At 58.9% G+C, this 18,110-nt stretch overlaps 1 protein-coding gene across 1 annotated transcript in view; it reads left to right on the top strand.

Annotated features, from left to right (window-relative positions):
- NSG2 (neuronal vesicle trafficking associated 2) overlaps window positions 1–18,110 on the top strand; it is a 37,242-nt gene that overhangs the window by 3,385 nt on the left and 15,747 nt on the right. The window contains exon 3 of the mRNA XM_045827288.1: window positions 7,687–7,770. Within this exon, the coding sequence (XP_045683244.1) occupies window positions 7,687–7,770 (84 nt within the window). The remainder of the gene's footprint in view (window positions 1–7,686; window positions 7,771–18,110) is intronic.

Here is an 18,110-nt window from a genome sequence, read left to right as displayed (position 1 = left end):
TTTAATCCAGTTTTTAAAGATGATGAAACTCAGGCACCGAGGGGTAAAGTAGCCTCCTAAAGCACATAGTTGGCAAGCATTCCATCAATGTCAGGAGGACCTAGAACCCAGGCAGAGTTGTTCTAGAAGCTTCTGTCTTGGCAGGAACAAGGAGCCAGCCGGCCTGGGCATCCACAGATGAATCGCCAGCCCACAGCGCGGCTCCTGTGAGCTGTTTCGCTCAGGCCTCTGTCTTCTCTGAGTGGGGCGTTGAATTAGCAGTTTTCTGTGCTAGTGTTTAGCTTTTATAACCTTTACAAGAGCAACCAAGCTGTTCCCCTGACATCGGAACAGACGTATTGGGCGTGAATTCCGCTCCGCAGCCAAAGGGGTCCTGCGCGAGCCGCACGGCCATCGCAGACGGCTCCCCCGCTTCCCAGCCTCCCTCGGCCGGTGACACGGAGCACGTCCCGTGTGCTGCCCAGCCTCCTTGTGTGTGAGGTGGGGCCGACACCCTTGGGACCCCCTCCACGGGGCCCGGGGAGGGGGAATCGCGTCCCGACCTGGTTGTCAGCTCTCTGACGAGGCTCCGGCCAGGCGGTGAGCGAGGGGAGCGAACCCGGCTGTCGGGGAGAAGTCGGTTTGGCCCCAGTGTTCAGTCACGGTGTTTCTTTTTCGTGAAAGGGAAACGCAGAGCGTGCTTGGCCGGAGCAAGGACGCCCCTGACAACTGCGATGCCGGCGACTGTCTTCGCATCTGTTCGCTGAGTGCTCTTTGGGGTGGAGTCGAGTTTCAGGGGGAGCCTTTGGAGGCCAAATGGACAGGACACGTCTGTGACGTACGTCCTTGCCCTGCGCTGGGGACGGGCCGTGCGGAGCACTCACAGCCGCTGCTCCAGCTCATCTTCCCTGCAGCCCCGTGCGGTGGGCGCTAGTGAACCCATGTCACTACAGGGGAAACTGAGGCTCAGATCAGTGGAGTGACTGCTCTGAGCTGCACAGACAGAGAGGAAGAGCTGGGGCTGGAACCCCGGTGCACCCGACACCCTAGTTCCCCCCCACCCCAGCACTGCGCCGCCTTCCATAACGAGACAGCCCCCCACTCCCCTCCCAGAGACTGGTTCTTCAAATGCCGCATGCCCTGGTGTGGCCAGCTCCTCCCCGAGGTGCTGGGGGCCACTCCCCAGGGCCAACCCAGCCTCCAGGGCCCCCGGCCCAGTGCCGGGGGACTGGTGCCTGCTTCAGTCTCCACACTGCACCTGAGCTGCAGTCCCCAGAGCTGTGACCAGGTCCTTTCCCTGTGAAAGCCCTTTCAGGCGTCCCCACAGGGTACCATCTGCAAATCCTCACTTCAGTGCTCCTGGTCCTTTGTTACCTGCCAATTTCGGTTTATCTAGGTGGCCGTAGTAACAACACAGGGGTCCCCACAAGCCCTCTTGGAGGTCACTACCATTACCCCCACTTTACAGATGCAGAAACCGTCTCAGAGAGGCGGGAAGCTGTCCCGGGACACGCCCCGAGAAACCTGGGCAGCCGAGGCTGCACACAGGTGTGCTGGGAGCGAGCGGATGGCAGGTGGGCAGAAAGCAAGCCACAGACAGGCCCAGCGCCACGCTGGCGCAGCCCCAGGTGGACCGCGCACTTGGCGAGCCGGCGGCCAGGCTCTTGGCGAACGTTCCTTCCCTTTCGACGGAGTACTCTGTCTTTACACACCCTGGCCCCCCTGCCCGGCCGGGGGGAAGGAGTGCAGACACTTGGAGGTCAGTTACTAATGCTGGGCACGCTTTGTATTTTGCACGGTAGACCACGTGCTCTTTGTGGTTCTAGAGTCTTGGGTTCAAATCCCAGCTGAGCTACTTACTTGCTGTGTGGCTTTAGGCAAGTTGCTTAGCATCTCTGGGCTTTGGATTTTTCCAACAGTAAATGAGCCTAATACCTACCTAACCGGGTTACTGCGAGAGAAAAACACGAAAATCGTCTAAAAGCAGATAGATGGTGCTCACTGGAGTTTCCTTTCCTCCACTGGCCAGCGAGAATATAGCTCCTAAGGTGGGCGTTTTTGGAAACCGATTGTCAAAGCGAAACCTGCTGAGAAGCCTGGGGTTTCAAGGGTAGGGGGTGCAGGGGCCGGATGGGTGGGCCCGGAAGGTTGGCGGAGGAGGTGCCACTCTTGTTACTGAGTCCCGTGTCCTTCCTCACCCTCTCTTGTGGCCCCACCGAAGAGCTTCTTTCTCTCCCTGAGCCACGGGATCAGAGGCCCAGCAGCCCCTCCCCAGGGAGCCGCAGAAGTGCCCGTCTCTGCAGGTGCTGGGCCCGTAGAGCCACCTGGCTCTGCTTCCCAAAGACGCTTAGGAGACGGGACTGGAAATCACTCTGAGTTGGGGGACAGGCCCTGACTGCGCAGTTCCAACGAGCAGGTGTAAAACGACCACTAAGCATATTAAAAACTTCTGTATAATTTAAGGACATAATTTTGAACCAAATAGAGCTTTCTGCCTATCAGATGGCAGAACGAATCGCTAGTGGCCGGTGTTGCTAACGCCAGCAGTTAGCCGGTCCCGGTGTGCGCTTGTGGGTCATGGAATCGGGTGCAATGCTTTCCAGAGGGGGTGCTGACGCGGCCTGTAGGATGTCAGCTGTGTGTGCCATTTTCCTGGGACGCTTCCAGCTGGTAGGACGTTATCCTGCGGGTAGAGTTTAGCAAGGATGCAAAGGCCAGCGAAGCCCTGGGAACAGCCAGGACACTCCACGGAAAGGCGTGGGCCAAGCAGACCCTGGTGCTCGGGGCACGAAGCGGCTGCCGGCAGGAGGCGGCCGACCAGCCCATGCCCACCCGACGGGCACACCGTGCGGTGAAAACGACCTTAAAGGGCATCGCAGGGGCGGTCCCGGTTGCGGGGACACCTGCGTGTGTTTCATGCTTATGATTTACAGAACAGTTTGAAAAGTATCTCGAGAAAACCGTCGACTGCTGAAGGTGAAGGGATGGAGGGGCGTTTGAATAATTTTATTCTGTATTTTGAACACTTTTCACCATGAGCACGCATCAAATTTTCTGTTTTTTAACTAAGGTCACCCCGATTTCCCAGATGATAAAACAGTCCCGGAGAGCTGGCGTGACTTGCTCGCGGTCACACACAGAGATTGGGTTCGAATCCTGACGCCATCCCCTGATTGCTGTGTGACCCCGGGCAAGCTCACTAGCCACTCTGAGCCCCACGATTTCTTCTTGTTGGAATGGGAACAATATCTTCCTCTGAGAACTGTTTACATGTGAAATGAGAAAATACGGTACGTGTCGAAGGTTTATCACGGTGTCTGGCGCAGCGTAAATGCGTAACGTGAGGCAGTCATTATTATTGCCACCACTATTGTTCTTGTTTTTATTATCGTCAGCTCCGCCCCGGCGGGGTCTCTGTTCCCGGGAGTGCAGGGGCTGGCCCCCGGCCACCAGCAGAGTTGAGCAGTGGGTGACGTGGACGGAGCCCCCGGACCACAGGTGGCCGGCCCGGCGGTGGAGCTGGGGACCTGGTTCCAGCCCAGGGAGCACACCCTTGCTCACGGCAGAAGGAGCTGGGAGCCCCCAGGAGAGGACCCTCGGGAGACTCCCTCGTCTTGCCCCACACTACCCATGCCACACAGCTGGCGTTCAGTGATTCTGGAATGATGACCTCACTGGTGTGGGGCCCTTGGATCTGAGCCAGAAGCCGGGGTTCCAGCCTTGGCTCTTCGCGGCCATGCCGGGCGGTGGGGTCGTTTCTGCCCCTCGTCTGTAGAATGGGGGTGATCGCTCCCCCTCCACCCCAGGAGTGCGGAGAGGGTGGGCTGCCATGAAGGAGGGGAACATCTGGCTCAGTGCCGGGTGCAGAGTGGGCACCCCCTTCCCACAGCCCGGCCGGAGAGAGCAGGACAGTCTTGACACTGATTCAGAACAGCCACTTGCCAGTCATTCGGTCCCAGGCAAGCGACAACTGTCTGGGGCTTGATTTCCTCGCCTGAGACCTGGGAATGATGACTTTGAAGGACGGATGCGAGGGTTGGAGAGACGGTTGCCAGGGGAGTTCGGAGGGTGAGCTGGGCCCTCAGCCCTGTGCCTGGCGCATAGTAGGTGCTCAGCCACCGGCCGCTCTCTGTCCTGCTCTGAACAGCTCTCCATGAGCCACAGGGCGCGGTCCCACCGATTTTCGTCCAGTGCTAGTCCAGCTCAGAAAAATACAGTCTTGCTTCCTGTCGGGTCTTCTGCACTGATATGTGTCACTCCTGCCAACCCGGGGCCTCTTCATTATTGATAATCCCGGGAAGCAGTATTTAAAATTTTTATGATCTGTACTTTGCGCCGTCTGAACCGCCATGTATCATCTGGCCTCGCCAGCGGACGGGGAGCAGAGCCAGCTGAGGGGTCCTTTCGGGATGAATAATTTATCCCATTTCCACAACGGCATCGTTTCACACTCATGTTAAATGATGTTCTTCATATCGGCCACCGACAGGGCCCTGCGAACGGATACAGAAATATGAAAGAGAATTTATTTCCTTGCCCAAATCCACAATGATATTAGAAAATCTGGAGGTCCATTTTTCCCAAATATCTCTAACCACCTTCTTGACAGGAGATAGCAGAAGAATCTTTTTCTTCTGTCCTCTCTTCACTTTTGCTCCCATTTCTGTTATTATTCAAGGAGCTCGGGGCTCTGTTTTGCTCCATTTTCCCCCAACTGCTGAGAGCAGAACCTTTCTCTGCAAATTTATTTCCTCTTCCCTCTTTGCTTATGCAAGCTGGTTCCTCCAAGGCCCAATTAATAACGATCAGCTAACATTCCTTATGCTTTCCCTGCATAGCACGGATAAAAGTGGCTGTCGCGGCACCTCCTTTAATGGAAGGGGACAGTTTCTGGCTCTCTGTCTCCTCTCCGTGAGACCAGGACACCAAGCTCCATGACACGCCTCACAGCTGGTCGATGCCAGTAACTTCGTGGGGCTGGGCCCTGCTGCTTTCTTCGTCTCCCGACAGGGGTTCACGGCGGCAGAGGCCTCTCTCCGAGCTGCTGTGCACCTCTGGACAGCCCCTCTCGGCTTCCTAACCCTCCCCCTGCCCCTCGCCGCCCTCAGTTCATCTCCACGGTGCTTGGCATGCCATTCGGAGCCTCTGTCTGCCCCCTGCCACCTCGCCGGCCTGTTCCCTGGCCACTCAAGCCCTCCCTTTGTAGTCTTCCCCAGGTGCCAGCCTCTGGGTGTCTTCTGGGTGTTTGCTGGTGCATCCACCCACCGGGTGTAGAAAGCTCTTTTCCCTGGGTTGGGGGGGGGACAAGAATGGAGATGTGGAGGCTGCCCGAGCGCACGTTCCGGGAGAGACAAGGATGCTCTGGACCGGCGCGGCAGAGGTGTGACTGGACGGATGGGTCGACCCGGGAGCAGTTTTTAAGGAAGCGGGAGCTGGTGATGGGATGGATTTTGGGAATGAAGGGAAGGGTCGTGGGAGATTCCTGGGTGTGATTTGACGTAAACGATGGCGTGGACCATGCTGCTATTTCCTGAGCTTGGGGTCACGTGGGAAGGAAAGGTTGAGGGGCAGGCAGGTCAGGGAACCCAAGGGCCTTGCATGGACGTGAGACATTTGGGTGTGCCCGTCCAAGGGCAGGTGTCCCAGGGGGCGGCCGGAGTGCTGGACTGCAGATGTAGGGGCGGGAGTCGTGAGGATGCAGTCGGAACTGGAAGCGACGGGAGCGAGAGCCCTTGGGGAGGAGGCAGTGGGGGTGTAACACCCAGAGGTCCCGCCGAAGGTGTGCTGGTCAGCGAGCAGACAGAGGACCTGGCGGAGACGGCCCGGAGCCCAGGGCAGGGGCGTCCCCAGCAGCAGGGAGGGGCGAGCCCACCGCAGACTGGCTGCCGAGGGCCCGAAGGGGGTGATCAGTCCAGGCGGGTGGGCAGAGGCCTGCTCTGGGCGTGGAGATGGGCATCCAGCAAGGTAGCACTTTCACAGGGTGAAGGTCACGTGTCATGCCGCAGCCTGGGTTGCTTTGGAGAAGAGGTGGCTGACCTACAGAGAGGAGCAGAGGACCGGGGGTGGACACGGGGTCGGGTGCTCCGCTCTCCCTCGGCCTGTGTTTGAACTTGGTGGTTTGAAGAGCGAGGCTCTGAAGCCAAAAGAACTGTTTTCACTGCAAAGGCACTCAGGACGTGAGCGACATGTCATGGGGCGCAGGGCCAGCAGGGCACGGGTTTGGAGGCTGTGCCCCTAGTTCTGCCTACACTCTGCACCCCCACCCACGACCGCAAACGGCAAATGGGGTACTTTAAAAAGAAGTGGTATATGCGTATTATAAATATCACAAAGTATTTATGTATTAGAAACCTGTAAGTTCTATGAACAAATAGTCTATAAATTATATGTGACTTTGAACCTGATACCTTAGAGACTGCCTAGCACCAAAGGCCGGGGCAGTCGTGGCCCCAGGGCTGCCGGCGCACAGGATGCCCTGACTCGTTCAGTAGGGGTTACACTAGGGTCACTGTCCCCGTGGCACAGGCGAGGCCCTGAGGCTCGGGCCGCTCCCGCGTCCCCCACAGCACGGTGGCACTCAGCGGCACCGTCTGCCAGGCTGCCCCTCCCCCCGCTCTGCCCCCAGAGTGGGCTGGCGTTCCATGAACGCCTCGGCAGGCTGACAGCGCAGCTCAGTGAGATGTTAACCACCCCTGCAAAGTATTCAGACTTCAGAAAAATACCACGGATTCCACGGGCCTTCATGCTTGTCAGTCCCCACGTCAAATTGGAAGTAAGTCTATGTGCAAAGGGTTAGCCACGGGATGCTCACCCGCTTGTCGGGGTGACCCGAACCATGGAAACAAGCTAAGTGTTCAACAATAGAGATTAATCGGATTAATTGTAACATACGCATGCACTGAATATGATGCTACATCCACAGGCAAAATACGCCCTGCCTGGTGGGGCTCAGTGCGCCGGGCACCATCCCGCCGGTTCGATTCCCTGTCAGGGCACGTGCCTGGGTTGCAGGCCAGGTCCCTGGGTGGGGGGCGCTCGAGAGGCAAAGGATCGATGCTTCTCTCTCTGTCTCTCTTTCTCCCTCCCTTCCCTCTCTCTAAAAATAAATAAATAAAATATTTTCCTTTTAAAGGCAAACATGCAATCACATATCTGTCTAGGTGGAAAAAATGTTAGCATAGAGCTGTGTGACGAAAGCAGGTTACAGCTTATAGACTCCAAATCCAGTGTGAAGAGGAAATACACTCTTGCCTGACCCGCAAGCACACCTGCACATAATACCTGCACATAAAACCTCCAGGACGTACCCAGGCTGGCATAGCTCAGTGGATTGAGCGCGGGCTGCGAACCAAAGCATCGCAGGTTCCATTCCCAGTCAGGGCACATGCCTGGGTTGCAGGCCACGGCCCCCAGCAAGCGCACATTGATGTTTTTCTCTCTCTCTCTTTCTCCCTCCCTTCCCTCTCTAAAAATAAATAAATAAAATCTTTAAAAAACAAAACAAAACGCCCTCCGGGACGTTGTGGCCCGAGTGTTGCCCGCGGCCGTCTCTGCTGGAACGGGCACGTGCTGCAGGCGACTTGGATATTATTTTCCTGTGTGCTTTGGAGAGGGAGGGCCTCGATGCGGCGCACAGTGGAGTCTAGCTAATGGGGCAAAGGAGAGACCAGGGTCTGCACGCACACTAACGCTGGCTGGACGTTGCAGGTGATCGTGAAGACGAGGACGGAGTACCAGCCCGAACAGAAGAACAAAGGGAAGTTCCGGGTGCCGAAAATCGCCGAGTTTACGGTCAGTGTCTTGACGGTGCACCGGACGGGTAAAGGTAAGGCCGGCCTCAGCCGGCTCAGGCTCCCCGCGCCAGCGGGACAGGTCCCACTCGAGAGTGGCCGACGCCACGGGCTCCCTCTGGACGCCTGTCTTGGGACCACGCTGTCTGGGCCACTGAGTCTAATCAAACCCCAGAAGCTCGGCCGTTTGAGGGCCACCTGCGCTCTCTTCGGCTTTGGGACGTTTGGACCGTTTGATAATTGCTGAACGTGTCTCATGTCTCCTGGTCCCCGTCTCCTGTCCCCATCTCTCTGCCTTTTCTGTCACTGTCTCCAGGAAGTGGGATGAACGTGTGTAAAGGAATTCAGATTCTAGTCAGTGGGTGGTTGCAGCAACATGCAATAAGGACCAAGGGGATGGAGAGCTGACTCAGTGGGGAGACCGAACAGGTGCCACTCTGTTTCCGGGGGGTGGGGTCACTAGGGAAGCTGATGAGTAGGTGTCAGTGGGAGGAGCCGCGCGAGGGGGCCGGGAAGCGAGCTAGGCAGGCACGGAACCAGGGGCCTCTGGGGAGCTTCCTGGGGAGGTCACGTAGGACCTTGGGTGGCTGAGGGGAGCAGGGCTTGTGCAAAGGGCCTGAGGTTGGTGGGAATCTGGCCCCAGCACGGAATAGGAACAGGGCCAGCGAGGCTGGGCTGCAGGAGGGGTGTGGGGAGCGGGTGGAGACAGGGCAGGAGAAGTGGGCAGAGGGCCGACGGTCCCAGGCCTGGCAGGCTGCATGGGGGAGGGGGTGAGTTGCGTTTCGTGCTAGAAGCCTCTACAAGAGGCATGATTGCATTTGGGTTTCGACCAGAGCACTGGCTTTTACGTGGCTGGTGGCTATAGAGGGCAAGAGGGCATGCGGGGAGACCGGAGGCTACCGCAGTGCCCAAATACAAGCCAACAGTGGCTGCGATAAAGACGGCAAATGGGTAGAGAGATGGGGGCGGACCTAAAAGATACTTAGGAGGCGAAGCCGGCCATGGAGGCAGTGGAACAGGGGGTCCTGCGGATGGACGGTGGGGCAGGCTGGCTGGGTGTGAGCCGCTCCCACACCTACCAGCCGTGCGGCCACCAGGAGGGCAGTGGGCCTTGCCGTGTGTCACGTGGAGACTGTGCGAGCGCGGCCGTGAGTGTGACGGCGGAACAGAGCGCAGCTCTGGGCCCCGCGGGAGGAGCGCACGGCTGACAGTCACTGTGCTGTGGCAGCTGTGACCGGGGGCCTCGACAGTGGAAACGGCGCTTGGTTGCTTATCTGGGACTGGGCCCGTGTACGTGGGTAGACATCCTGGTCTGTTTCTGTCCCTGTCTCTCTCTGCGCTAAATCTGTGTCCCGGCAGCTGGGTGTGTGAGCCCGGGAGGGAATGTGGCGTCTCCCTAGGTAGGGTGGGGGACTTCCCTGGATGCTGACCCCGCTTTGAGGGCAGAGATGGCTCTCGTTTTTGGCTGTCGCTTCAGTGTCTGGCACCCGGCGTGGGCCCAGTAAACATGGACTTGGCCTGGACCGCCTGCAAGTGCACGCAGGAAGCAGCAGGTCGTTGTGTGGGAAGGGCCGGGGTGTCTTGGTGTGTCACACACGGGCACCAGGCAGCGACGGTCTTCAGAAATACGCCCAGATGCTTGTGAAAGAATGTTGATTACAGCCTTGGCTGGTGTGGCTCAGTGGATTGAGCACCGGCTTGCAAACCAAAGGGTTGCCGGTTTGATTCCCAGTCACAGCACGTGCCTGGGTTGTGGGCCAGGTCCCCAGCAGGGGGCGCACGAGAGGCAACCACACATTGATGTTTCTTTCTCCTTCCCTCCTTCTGTCTAAAAATAAAAAAATAAATAAAATCTTTTCAAAAAACAATGTGGGAAGTGGGGGTGGGTAGGGCAGAGGAGAATAATGGGGGGGTAGTGGGGGCAACTGTAATTGAACAACAATAAAAAAAGAAAAAAAGAAAGTTGATTACAGTGATATTGATAAAACCAAAGTATGGGAAACAATGCTAATTATCAACAACGCTCTTGCGATCCCCATAAATAGGACCACATCCAGAGGATGGACTATGGTAACAGTTCCCAAGAACCACTTTTTTCCCCCTGCCAGAGACTATTTAGTGTACTCTGAATTCTGGGCTTATGGGATACTTTCATCTTCTTTTTACTTTCCTGTGCTTTCCAAACTTCATATGAGCATGTACTGTTTCAATAACTAAAAAAAAAAAATTACAGTCACTTTTAAAATGTGCTCTTTTACCAAATAGAGTGTTACAAGTTTTTGATGAAATTGTTCCTTATTTTGCAGTCATTTAAATGATGGTCAGGAAGACAGGCAGTGGCCTGGGGAACTCTCTCCCAGAGAAGGCTGTGTGAGCAAAGCAGAGTTTACGACTGATTGTTTTCTAGGATTGGGACTACTAAAAAAAAAACAACCCCAACAAAACACAAGTAAACCGAGGGGACAGGACGTGGGAAGAAGGGCATCGAACTGCCGTCTGTGGCCGTGTCACCGCTGTGGTGTCGGAGCATGGTCTCGTTTGCTTGTTTTGTCTTGGGCAACTTCTGGGGATGTGGCTACTTTATCCCATACTGAGTGCCCATGAACCTCCGAGAAAGGGACATCATCCCATAATCCCCCACTTCTTAAAGGGCCACCACGGCTCAGAGCGGCGGCGTGACCTGCTGCCTAGCTGGCCAGTGGCAGAGCAAGCGCCCTGGAGTCACGCTCCTGCCTGCAGCGGGGACTGCGGGTTAGAGTGGACGTGAGTCCCCTGAGAGCAGAGCCACGACTGGACCGGGGTCCAGGGCCGGGGTCCAGGGCCCACAGAAGCTCCCACGCAGTTTGACTCGGTTAGGCCTGGGGTCAGGGGGGAAGAGCGTTGTTGGGTTTGGGGACAGCCCCTCGTTGGCACCATCAGGTGCGGGTGGAGGGCCCTGCCACTTGGAAGAAAGTGGGAGGAACGGAGCGAGTTCCTCTGCTTATGTAAAGCCGTGCACCTTCCCCAGCTCCTGCTCCCTTTCCCGAAGAGAGCTCCCTCCGCACCCTGCGGGGGCGGCACCTGCTGGGGCGAGGGGAGCGCCGGGCATGAAGGAGGGGGCCACGGTGACAGTTAGGAGTCTGAGGTCTCAGCTGTCAGCGGCAGCAGGGCTGTCATGGAGGTGGGACTTGCGGGACTTGGTCCTGCTCGGAAAAGAAGGCAGGGCTCGAGGGCTCCTTGGCCTGTGGCCTGGCCGACTGGGCGGGGAGATGCCACCCACTGCAGGGGAGGCTGGGGAGACGCACTGAGTGTGAGGTGCCCAATGTGTGGGGGATATTGGGGGCGGGGGGCGGTCTGACTGCCCTTGGATGTTGCTGGTCCGGAGCTCAGGATGGAGGCTGGGGCTGGAGATGCCGGGCTGGAAACCAGATATGCTGTTGGTCTCAGAGGGCACGGTGCTGGTAAACCTGGCTGGGCCACCCCTCACCCCCGCCCAGTGTATTGCTCACGGCAGAGGTAACCATGGGAACAGCAGAGATACAGCCATCCCTCATTCTAATACCTCTGCAGAGGTGGAAGGGCTTATGACTTCACATTCCAGAATTGACCCGGAGAGAGCGGCTCAGAGCAATTACGCTGCGAGAGAATGAGGGATGGGAGCAGGTCAGGGAGGGACGATTTGAGGGAGATTGGCTGGAAGAATTGCCTGGAATATTTGTCTTTTCTAAGACCAAAAAGGCTCTTACAAAGGGTCACAGACGTGAAATATTGTTCAGCAGTCTTATTTGAGGAGGGAGGGGCATGCAGAGAGAAGCCTGTCCTTTCTTACTCCTGGGAGCCTGGTTCTTCTAAAGCGGATTTTGCTGTGGGCGGTGCCGGTGCTGTGGGAGGGGCCGGTGCTGTGGGAGGGGCCGGTGCTGTGGGGCGGGGCCGGTGCTGTGGGAGGGGCCAGTGTTGTGGGAGGGGCCAGCGCGGTGGGCGGGGCCGGTGCTGTGGGAGGGGCCGGTGCTGTGGGTGGGGCCGGTGCTGTGGGAGGGGCTGATGCTGGTGTTCAGAGCTTGGAAGGCGCTGGTGGCCTGGAGCGTGCTGGTGCGTCTGGGCGTGCTCTCAGACCCGGTTGTCCCTGGGCTGGCGTGACGAGGAGCTGAGTGTCGCATGGGGAGGCCGCTTGTGTGAAGCTGATGAGAGGTGTTCCGGGAACTCCGGGGCTTGGGGGCGAGACTCCCCTGGGCAGCTCGGATGACGTCCTCTTAGCTTCATAATCTCGGGAAAGTGCCTCCACGTCCCCAAGCTCCTCACTCCTCATCCAAAAGCCAGGACTCAGTCTTGACATGAGTAGTCCCAGCCCTTGTCCCACTCTGGGTCTCGCTTACCGAGGGGCCGTTTCATTTCTTTCCCGTTCAGGTCACGTTTTACCTCCTGGGTTCTCAGCTTCCTGCCTGATTAGCCGAACTTTGTCTGTTGACTGAAACAGACCTGGGCGTCCCTTCCCCGGCCTGTGCCCTGGGGATGTGGCTGGGAAAACGTGGAGGGATCGCCCGAAGGGTGGCTAGTTCAATGTCAGCCCATGGCAGCCTCTGGCTCTCAACGGTGACCACTGGAGCCATTTCTCTGCCTCCCCGGGGAGCAGGCAATGTGTTTTGGCAGGCCATGTCTCAACGTATCTGCCATTAGCATGAATGATCCTACAGGTGTTTCATGTCCACCTTTCAGCCTCACGACAACCTTGTGAACTTGGTACTCTTACTACTGTCGCTGCCCCCAGTCACAGAGGGAGAAGCTGGCGCTCAGAGAGGTGAAGTGACCCCCGACGCCCCTGAGCCGGCACCTGTCAGAACAGAACAAGGATCCAGCTCTGTGCTCTGTGTCTCTGTTTCCCCCTCTCTCTGCCACACCTCGGTGCCACCGCGCCGTGTCCTCGCCAAGCGGTGGCCTCCTGCCTTCTCCCCGTCCTTCCCGTTTTGCTTCCCTTTCTCCCTCGTCTTCACTAAGGTTTGCTCCAGGCCGGGCCGGATGCCTGTTGCTGGGAGAAACTAAGATGCGTAAGACGAGTCCTGGCTGTCGGGGAGGTCACAAATGTGTGGGCTGGAGGAGGGTGTCCTGGCCACCCTCTCGGCTGTACTGTCCCTCTGGAGCCACCTCCTGGGTTCGGTACCTCGTCAGGGCCCTGCAGGTCCCACGGGGCCCGATGGCTGCGTCTGCATTTGCCGCCCCCGTGCCCCGTCCGCAGCCTCTGACCCCTGGAAGGCAGGGCCACATCGGGACCTATCATTTGTCCCCAGTTCCCCGAGAGGGGCCGGCCTGGAGAGGGTGTCGGGGGTGCTGGGACACAACCCCGGTCTTCGGGGACAGCCTCAGCATTCATCACTGACCGCACGTCCTGGTTCGGGGTCAGGAACTCTGACTCGGGTGGCTGTGGCCCGGGCAAGGCAGATGGCAGGGTGCTCGGGCCCACGGGGGCGGGGGGGGGGGGTCCTGGGGGTGCCTGCAGGCCGGCCCCAGAGCCCAGGCAGGGGGGACCAGCCAGAATGGGAGGGACCAGGACTCCCCATTCCTGCCAGCCAGACGGACAGACGGAAAGGGAGACGTGAGTGAGGGCTCTAGAACTTTCCATGTCAAGAACTGGTGTCTGTGGGCTATTGTCAAAAACCAATGGCAACAAACAATCAAAACAGAAGTGAAGCAAAAGCCAGTCGCAGCGCCAGGCCTCACGTGATGGGGAGTTGCGTTTTCACGGTTCCGTCCACCCGCTGGCCCAGTGGGCCCTGTGGGCGCCTGCCTGTTTCCACGGGTGACGGCGCTTCGTGGTGTCATCCCCTGAACAGTCCCAGCTTCCGGGCAGGGGCACGACCATCCCGTTTGCACGTGAGGAGGGCAGAGGGGTGGGGGGTTTGCCCAGGTCCACGGCCAGGAGGCTGAGCGCCGACTGTGTTTCCGACCCGGCCTGGCCCGGCCCGGAGCAGGGCACCACCGCCGGAGCGAGGGCTCCGGAGTGGAAGGGGAGCCACCTGGCGGTGCGGGGCTGCCAGGAGACCCTGCAGAGCTAGCCCGCCTGCCAGCCGTGTCTTTCCTTTTCCTCTGTCTCTTCTCTCTCCGGCCGAGGGATGGGGTCGTGACGCTCTGCTCCTGTTCCCTCCAGCGCCAGCATGGGAGGCAGCCCGCTGCCTTAGCCGGCAGACCCAGGCCCCTCTCCCTCCCGAGAGTCTCCGTTCTCGGTGCTCACCCATCACCACCCGGCCCAGCCTCCTCCGGGGCCCCTCTGCCCCCTTCCCCAGCCCTGTCCCGTCCACTCTTCTCGCCGCCCGCCCGCCCCAGGGGGAGTCTTCCTGAAGCGCGTGCCTGTCATGGCATTGCCATCCGCCCAACCCTGCATGGCTGCCTGAGCTCCCCGGCCGCTTGCGGTGCCCCAAACTGCCCAGAGCACTGCTGGCCTTGCCCTCACCACGTTGTACATGGTACGCCTGCCTGCCTCGTCCATGCTGCCTCCTCCCACCAGAATGCCCTTGTCACCTTCACCACGGGGCAGACCCCCATTCACCCCTCAGCACCCAGGTCAACGGCTCCTGGCCAGGGTGGGCTTGCCCATCCGCCCAGGCACAGTCTGTCCTTCCCCCTTGGGGCTCCCCACCTGCTCTGCGACCCCCCATTCTGGCACCGGCTGCACAGTGTTGGCCCCGCCGAGTCACCTCCTGTGCCCCCTACCGGCCTGGGACCGGGATGGTGTCTTCTTCCTCTTTGCTCCCAAGAGCCTCGCCCGTCCCCGGCCACCCCAGACACGGAAAGATCTCTCCAATAACGGAATAGACAGCTGAGTGAGCCGACGGAAAGATCTGTGGCTGACTCGGAAACTCCACATCGATAAACACTGAGCCCTGGCTGCCTCGTTCCAATACTTTGTCTAAAACCGGGCCCTCTCCCTGCGCCTTGCCCGTGACCCGTGCTCATCCTTGTCCTCTCCCTGCGCCACCGCCACCCCAGGGAGGGGAGACCCCACGTTTAGCTGTGGCCTGTGCTTCTGCTGTCCAGGCGCCAGGGGCCGCCTCTCCTGGGGAGGCGTCTAGTATTGGCAGACGCCAGCAAATGGAGAGAAGGAGTTTCATTTTATTATCTGCTGCCTTGGCTTTTCTTGTTCTCCTATTTTTTAAAAATGTACTTGGAGGCGAGTTTTAGATAAGTGTTTAGGAACACCGCCTGCGGGGGGAGGGGCAGAGTCAGGACCCTGCAGGGAAGCGTCTGCACGTGAGTGCGGGGAGGGGGGGGGCAAAGGCTGCGACGGGGTCCGGGGTTCCTTGTTGCCCCTCTGGCTGGGGATTCACTGGAAATCCGAATGGAAGTGCCGGCTGGTGTCGCTGGGTGCTTTCTCCTGGCCCGACGGAACTGTGCTGTGACAGTGACCTTCAAAAACTATGTTGTTGTTGATCATTGAAAAGCTTATTTTTTAAAAAATTTATTTATTTGTTTGTTTAGACAAAGGGGAAGGGTGGGAGAAAGAGAAAAAGAGAAGCATCAATGGGTGGTTGCCTCTCATGTGGCCCCCCATGGGGACCTGGCCCACAACCCAGGCATGGGTCCTGACTGGGAATCGAACCGGCCACCCTTTGGTTCACAGCCTGTGCTCAATCCACTGGGCCACACCAGCCAGGGATATTTTTTTTTTAACACATGTTCCTCCTGACAGTTCCTCTGTCAGGAGGAATGTGCCCGGGATTTGGAGGAGGGACCGAGTGGCTCAGTGACCCCTCCCCAGCCAAGTGACTGGCTCTGGCACTGCCAGCGTCCCCTTGTCGTGCCCTCAAGTGTAAGCAGACGAATGCTATTGGGAAGGGGGTCACTTGTTAATAAATGTGGTGCAGAAGGAGGCTCGGAGAGGTCAGTGAGCTCTCCTGCTCCCCACGGTGCTCCCGCAGGGAGGGGCTGGAGCTGGCGCCCCCTGCCCCCCAGAGCTGCCATTCTAAGTCTACACACGGGTCGTCGAACCGTCGGAAGCTTGCAGCCAATCACGGTGGGGCGTTCGCACCACGGAAATGGGTGAACAGTACAGGCTACGCCCCCTTCACTGGCCCCCTGCCCCCGGGAGCCCCTTCCCCAGCACTCTCCTGTGGGAGAAAAGGCCACTTGGAAGGGGGGGAGTGCGTGGCTGGGGTCCCACAGTGCATGTTTGTTGAACTGAAGCCGGTCAGCTCGCCCCTCTGAAGCCGAGTTCCCCAGTCTGCATCGGGGGGGGGGGCAGTGATGCCCACGTCACAGGCCCGGCGTGAGGGCTGGGGTAACAGAAATCAACGTGGTTCCATGGTCCCTTCCAAGTGTGACTTCCTCTTGCCATCACATGAGCTCCCCTGCTCGAGGGCTGCTCGGGGCCCTCTGACCAGCTGGACCGCGTTCACACAGCGGGCGTGCGCCTGGCTCTGTCCCCGTGGGCCCTCCGTCCCAGCTGGCGCTGCCCTGGCCCTGCAGGTTCTCCTCTCTCAGCCCTTCCGCCGAGCCAGCCTTCGACCCTCCGTCGCCAACCCACCACCTCCCACCCATCCTGAGCAGAATCAGGTCCGACAGGCAGGGCTTGCGGGAGAAATCTTTGATGGCCCCCGCTTCCTCCCACAGGCGTCTGTGTGAGGGCCTCGCCCCGCCTGGCAGGCTCTCCCGAAGGCAGCCCTTGCTGCCGGGCTGGGGTCTCTGCCCTCCCGCTGCGCCTGCCCCTCAGTGTCCCAGCGGACCACCGTGGCTTTCCTCACGTCCGGGTCTTTGCCAGGCACTGTCCTCTGCCTCACTGGCCATCCCACATTTTCTGCCTCTTGACCCAGCCCAGGCCTCGCCCCCTCCAGAAGCCTGCCTGCGACTTCCCAGGCCAGTCTCTCCCCCGGGAGTCCCACGGTCCGAGCATCTCTCTCGGCTCCTGCCCCTGTCTCTGCTCTGCGGTAGCTTCCCCGGGGCCCCCCTGCTCCCGGCGGGGCAGCAGAACGTGGTGATGGGGGCAGGGCGTCATCTGGTCCCCTCAGCCCCATGGTCGGGTGATCAAAGGAAGAGGCTCACAGCAAGTAAAACAGTACTTTAAAAAGCATTATTTGTTATTAATGAATAACAATAGTTGCCATTTTATTGAGCTGCTATTATGTGCCAGGCAGTGAGCAAGTCATTTCCCATTGGATCTCTGCTGTCACTCACGCAGAAGGCATTGCGTCTGATGTGCAGGGGTGCGGACTGGGCGTCAGAGAGGTTAGGTCGGGCACGCAGGCACCCCGAGTCGCCAAGGGGAAGCGCCAGGCTCTTCTCGCCCCGAGGGGTGGTGCCTGCGTGCTCCTCGGGAGGGTGTGTCTGCGTGTGCTCTTCCGTTGTACCGTCTTCCGAGTCAGGGAACCCCGCTCTGTTGGGGAACTGGCCACACCGCACTGAACTAGCCTCCTACCCAATGTCACCTGAGAAGTTCCGTGTCCCTCTGGCTGTCTTTCCTCCTATCCTCTCTTTGCACGCGCTTCGGCTGAGTCCCGAGAAAATGCAGGAGCAAAGATGCCCCAAGGGAGAAATGCCACGCTCCTCGTGCCATGTCGTGGGGCCTGCCCCTGCCCCCTCTCGTGTTGGGGGGGGTGTCGTCTCCTGGAGTTCTCATTCTCTGGGTCTCCACGGTTACGATGTGTAGTTACATGAAGTGTGATTTTTTTAAAAAAATGTATTATCTTCAAGCTCCTAGAGTGTCAGAGGAAGACAGGTGCTCACAAAGCAACTGAATGTGCAGCTGGTGGTGTCACCGCCGCGTTCTATAATTATACGGAAACCAGTTGTCATAGCAACTGCCGTGCAGACCTGGCCTCCTCCTGGAGATGCTGGCAAGCCCCTCGGCTCTGGGATCCGAGCAGTTCGGGGAGAACCGGGCCCTCCGGGGGTGTTGGGCCCTCCCAGTCACGGAGGTGACAGTCATGGACTCATTCTAACCCTCCGCCGCCGGAACGCAGTTGTACCCTGCAGCCTGAGAGACCTGGGCCCCACCGCTGGCTCTGAAGGCACTGGCTGTGTGACCTTGGGCAAGTCCCCTCGCCGCCCCGAGCCCGTGTCCTCTTTTGTAAGCTGGCGGGGGGGTTGCCGGCGGCTGTGAGGACTGTGTTGGCGACGCGGAGGGCCTGGCCCGCAGCGGCGCCTGGCTAGACGCACCAGGCAGCTTCCCCTTAACCTCTTCACGCTGGACAAATAAAAAGCGGAAAATGCTGAATTAGGGGGACATTTTTGTAATCTCTATTATTATTATTATTATGACTTTGGGGGGCATGTGTGGCTAGAGAACCAGGCTCATGAGCGGAAATTCTAGCACGAAGCCTGCATGTCAGGGAGGGAGGGAGAGAGGGGATGAGCGCTCAGCTAGATGCAACCGACTTG

This window comes from Phyllostomus hastatus, unplaced genomic scaffold (genome assembly GCF_019186645.2).
Source record: "Phyllostomus hastatus isolate PE091 unplaced genomic scaffold, TTU_PhHast_1.1 phas_contig_150, whole genome shotgun sequence".
Lineage (NCBI taxonomy): Eukaryota > Metazoa > Chordata > Mammalia > Chiroptera > Phyllostomidae > Phyllostomus > Phyllostomus hastatus.
This window is presented reverse-complemented; position numbering and strand designations above follow the sequence as displayed.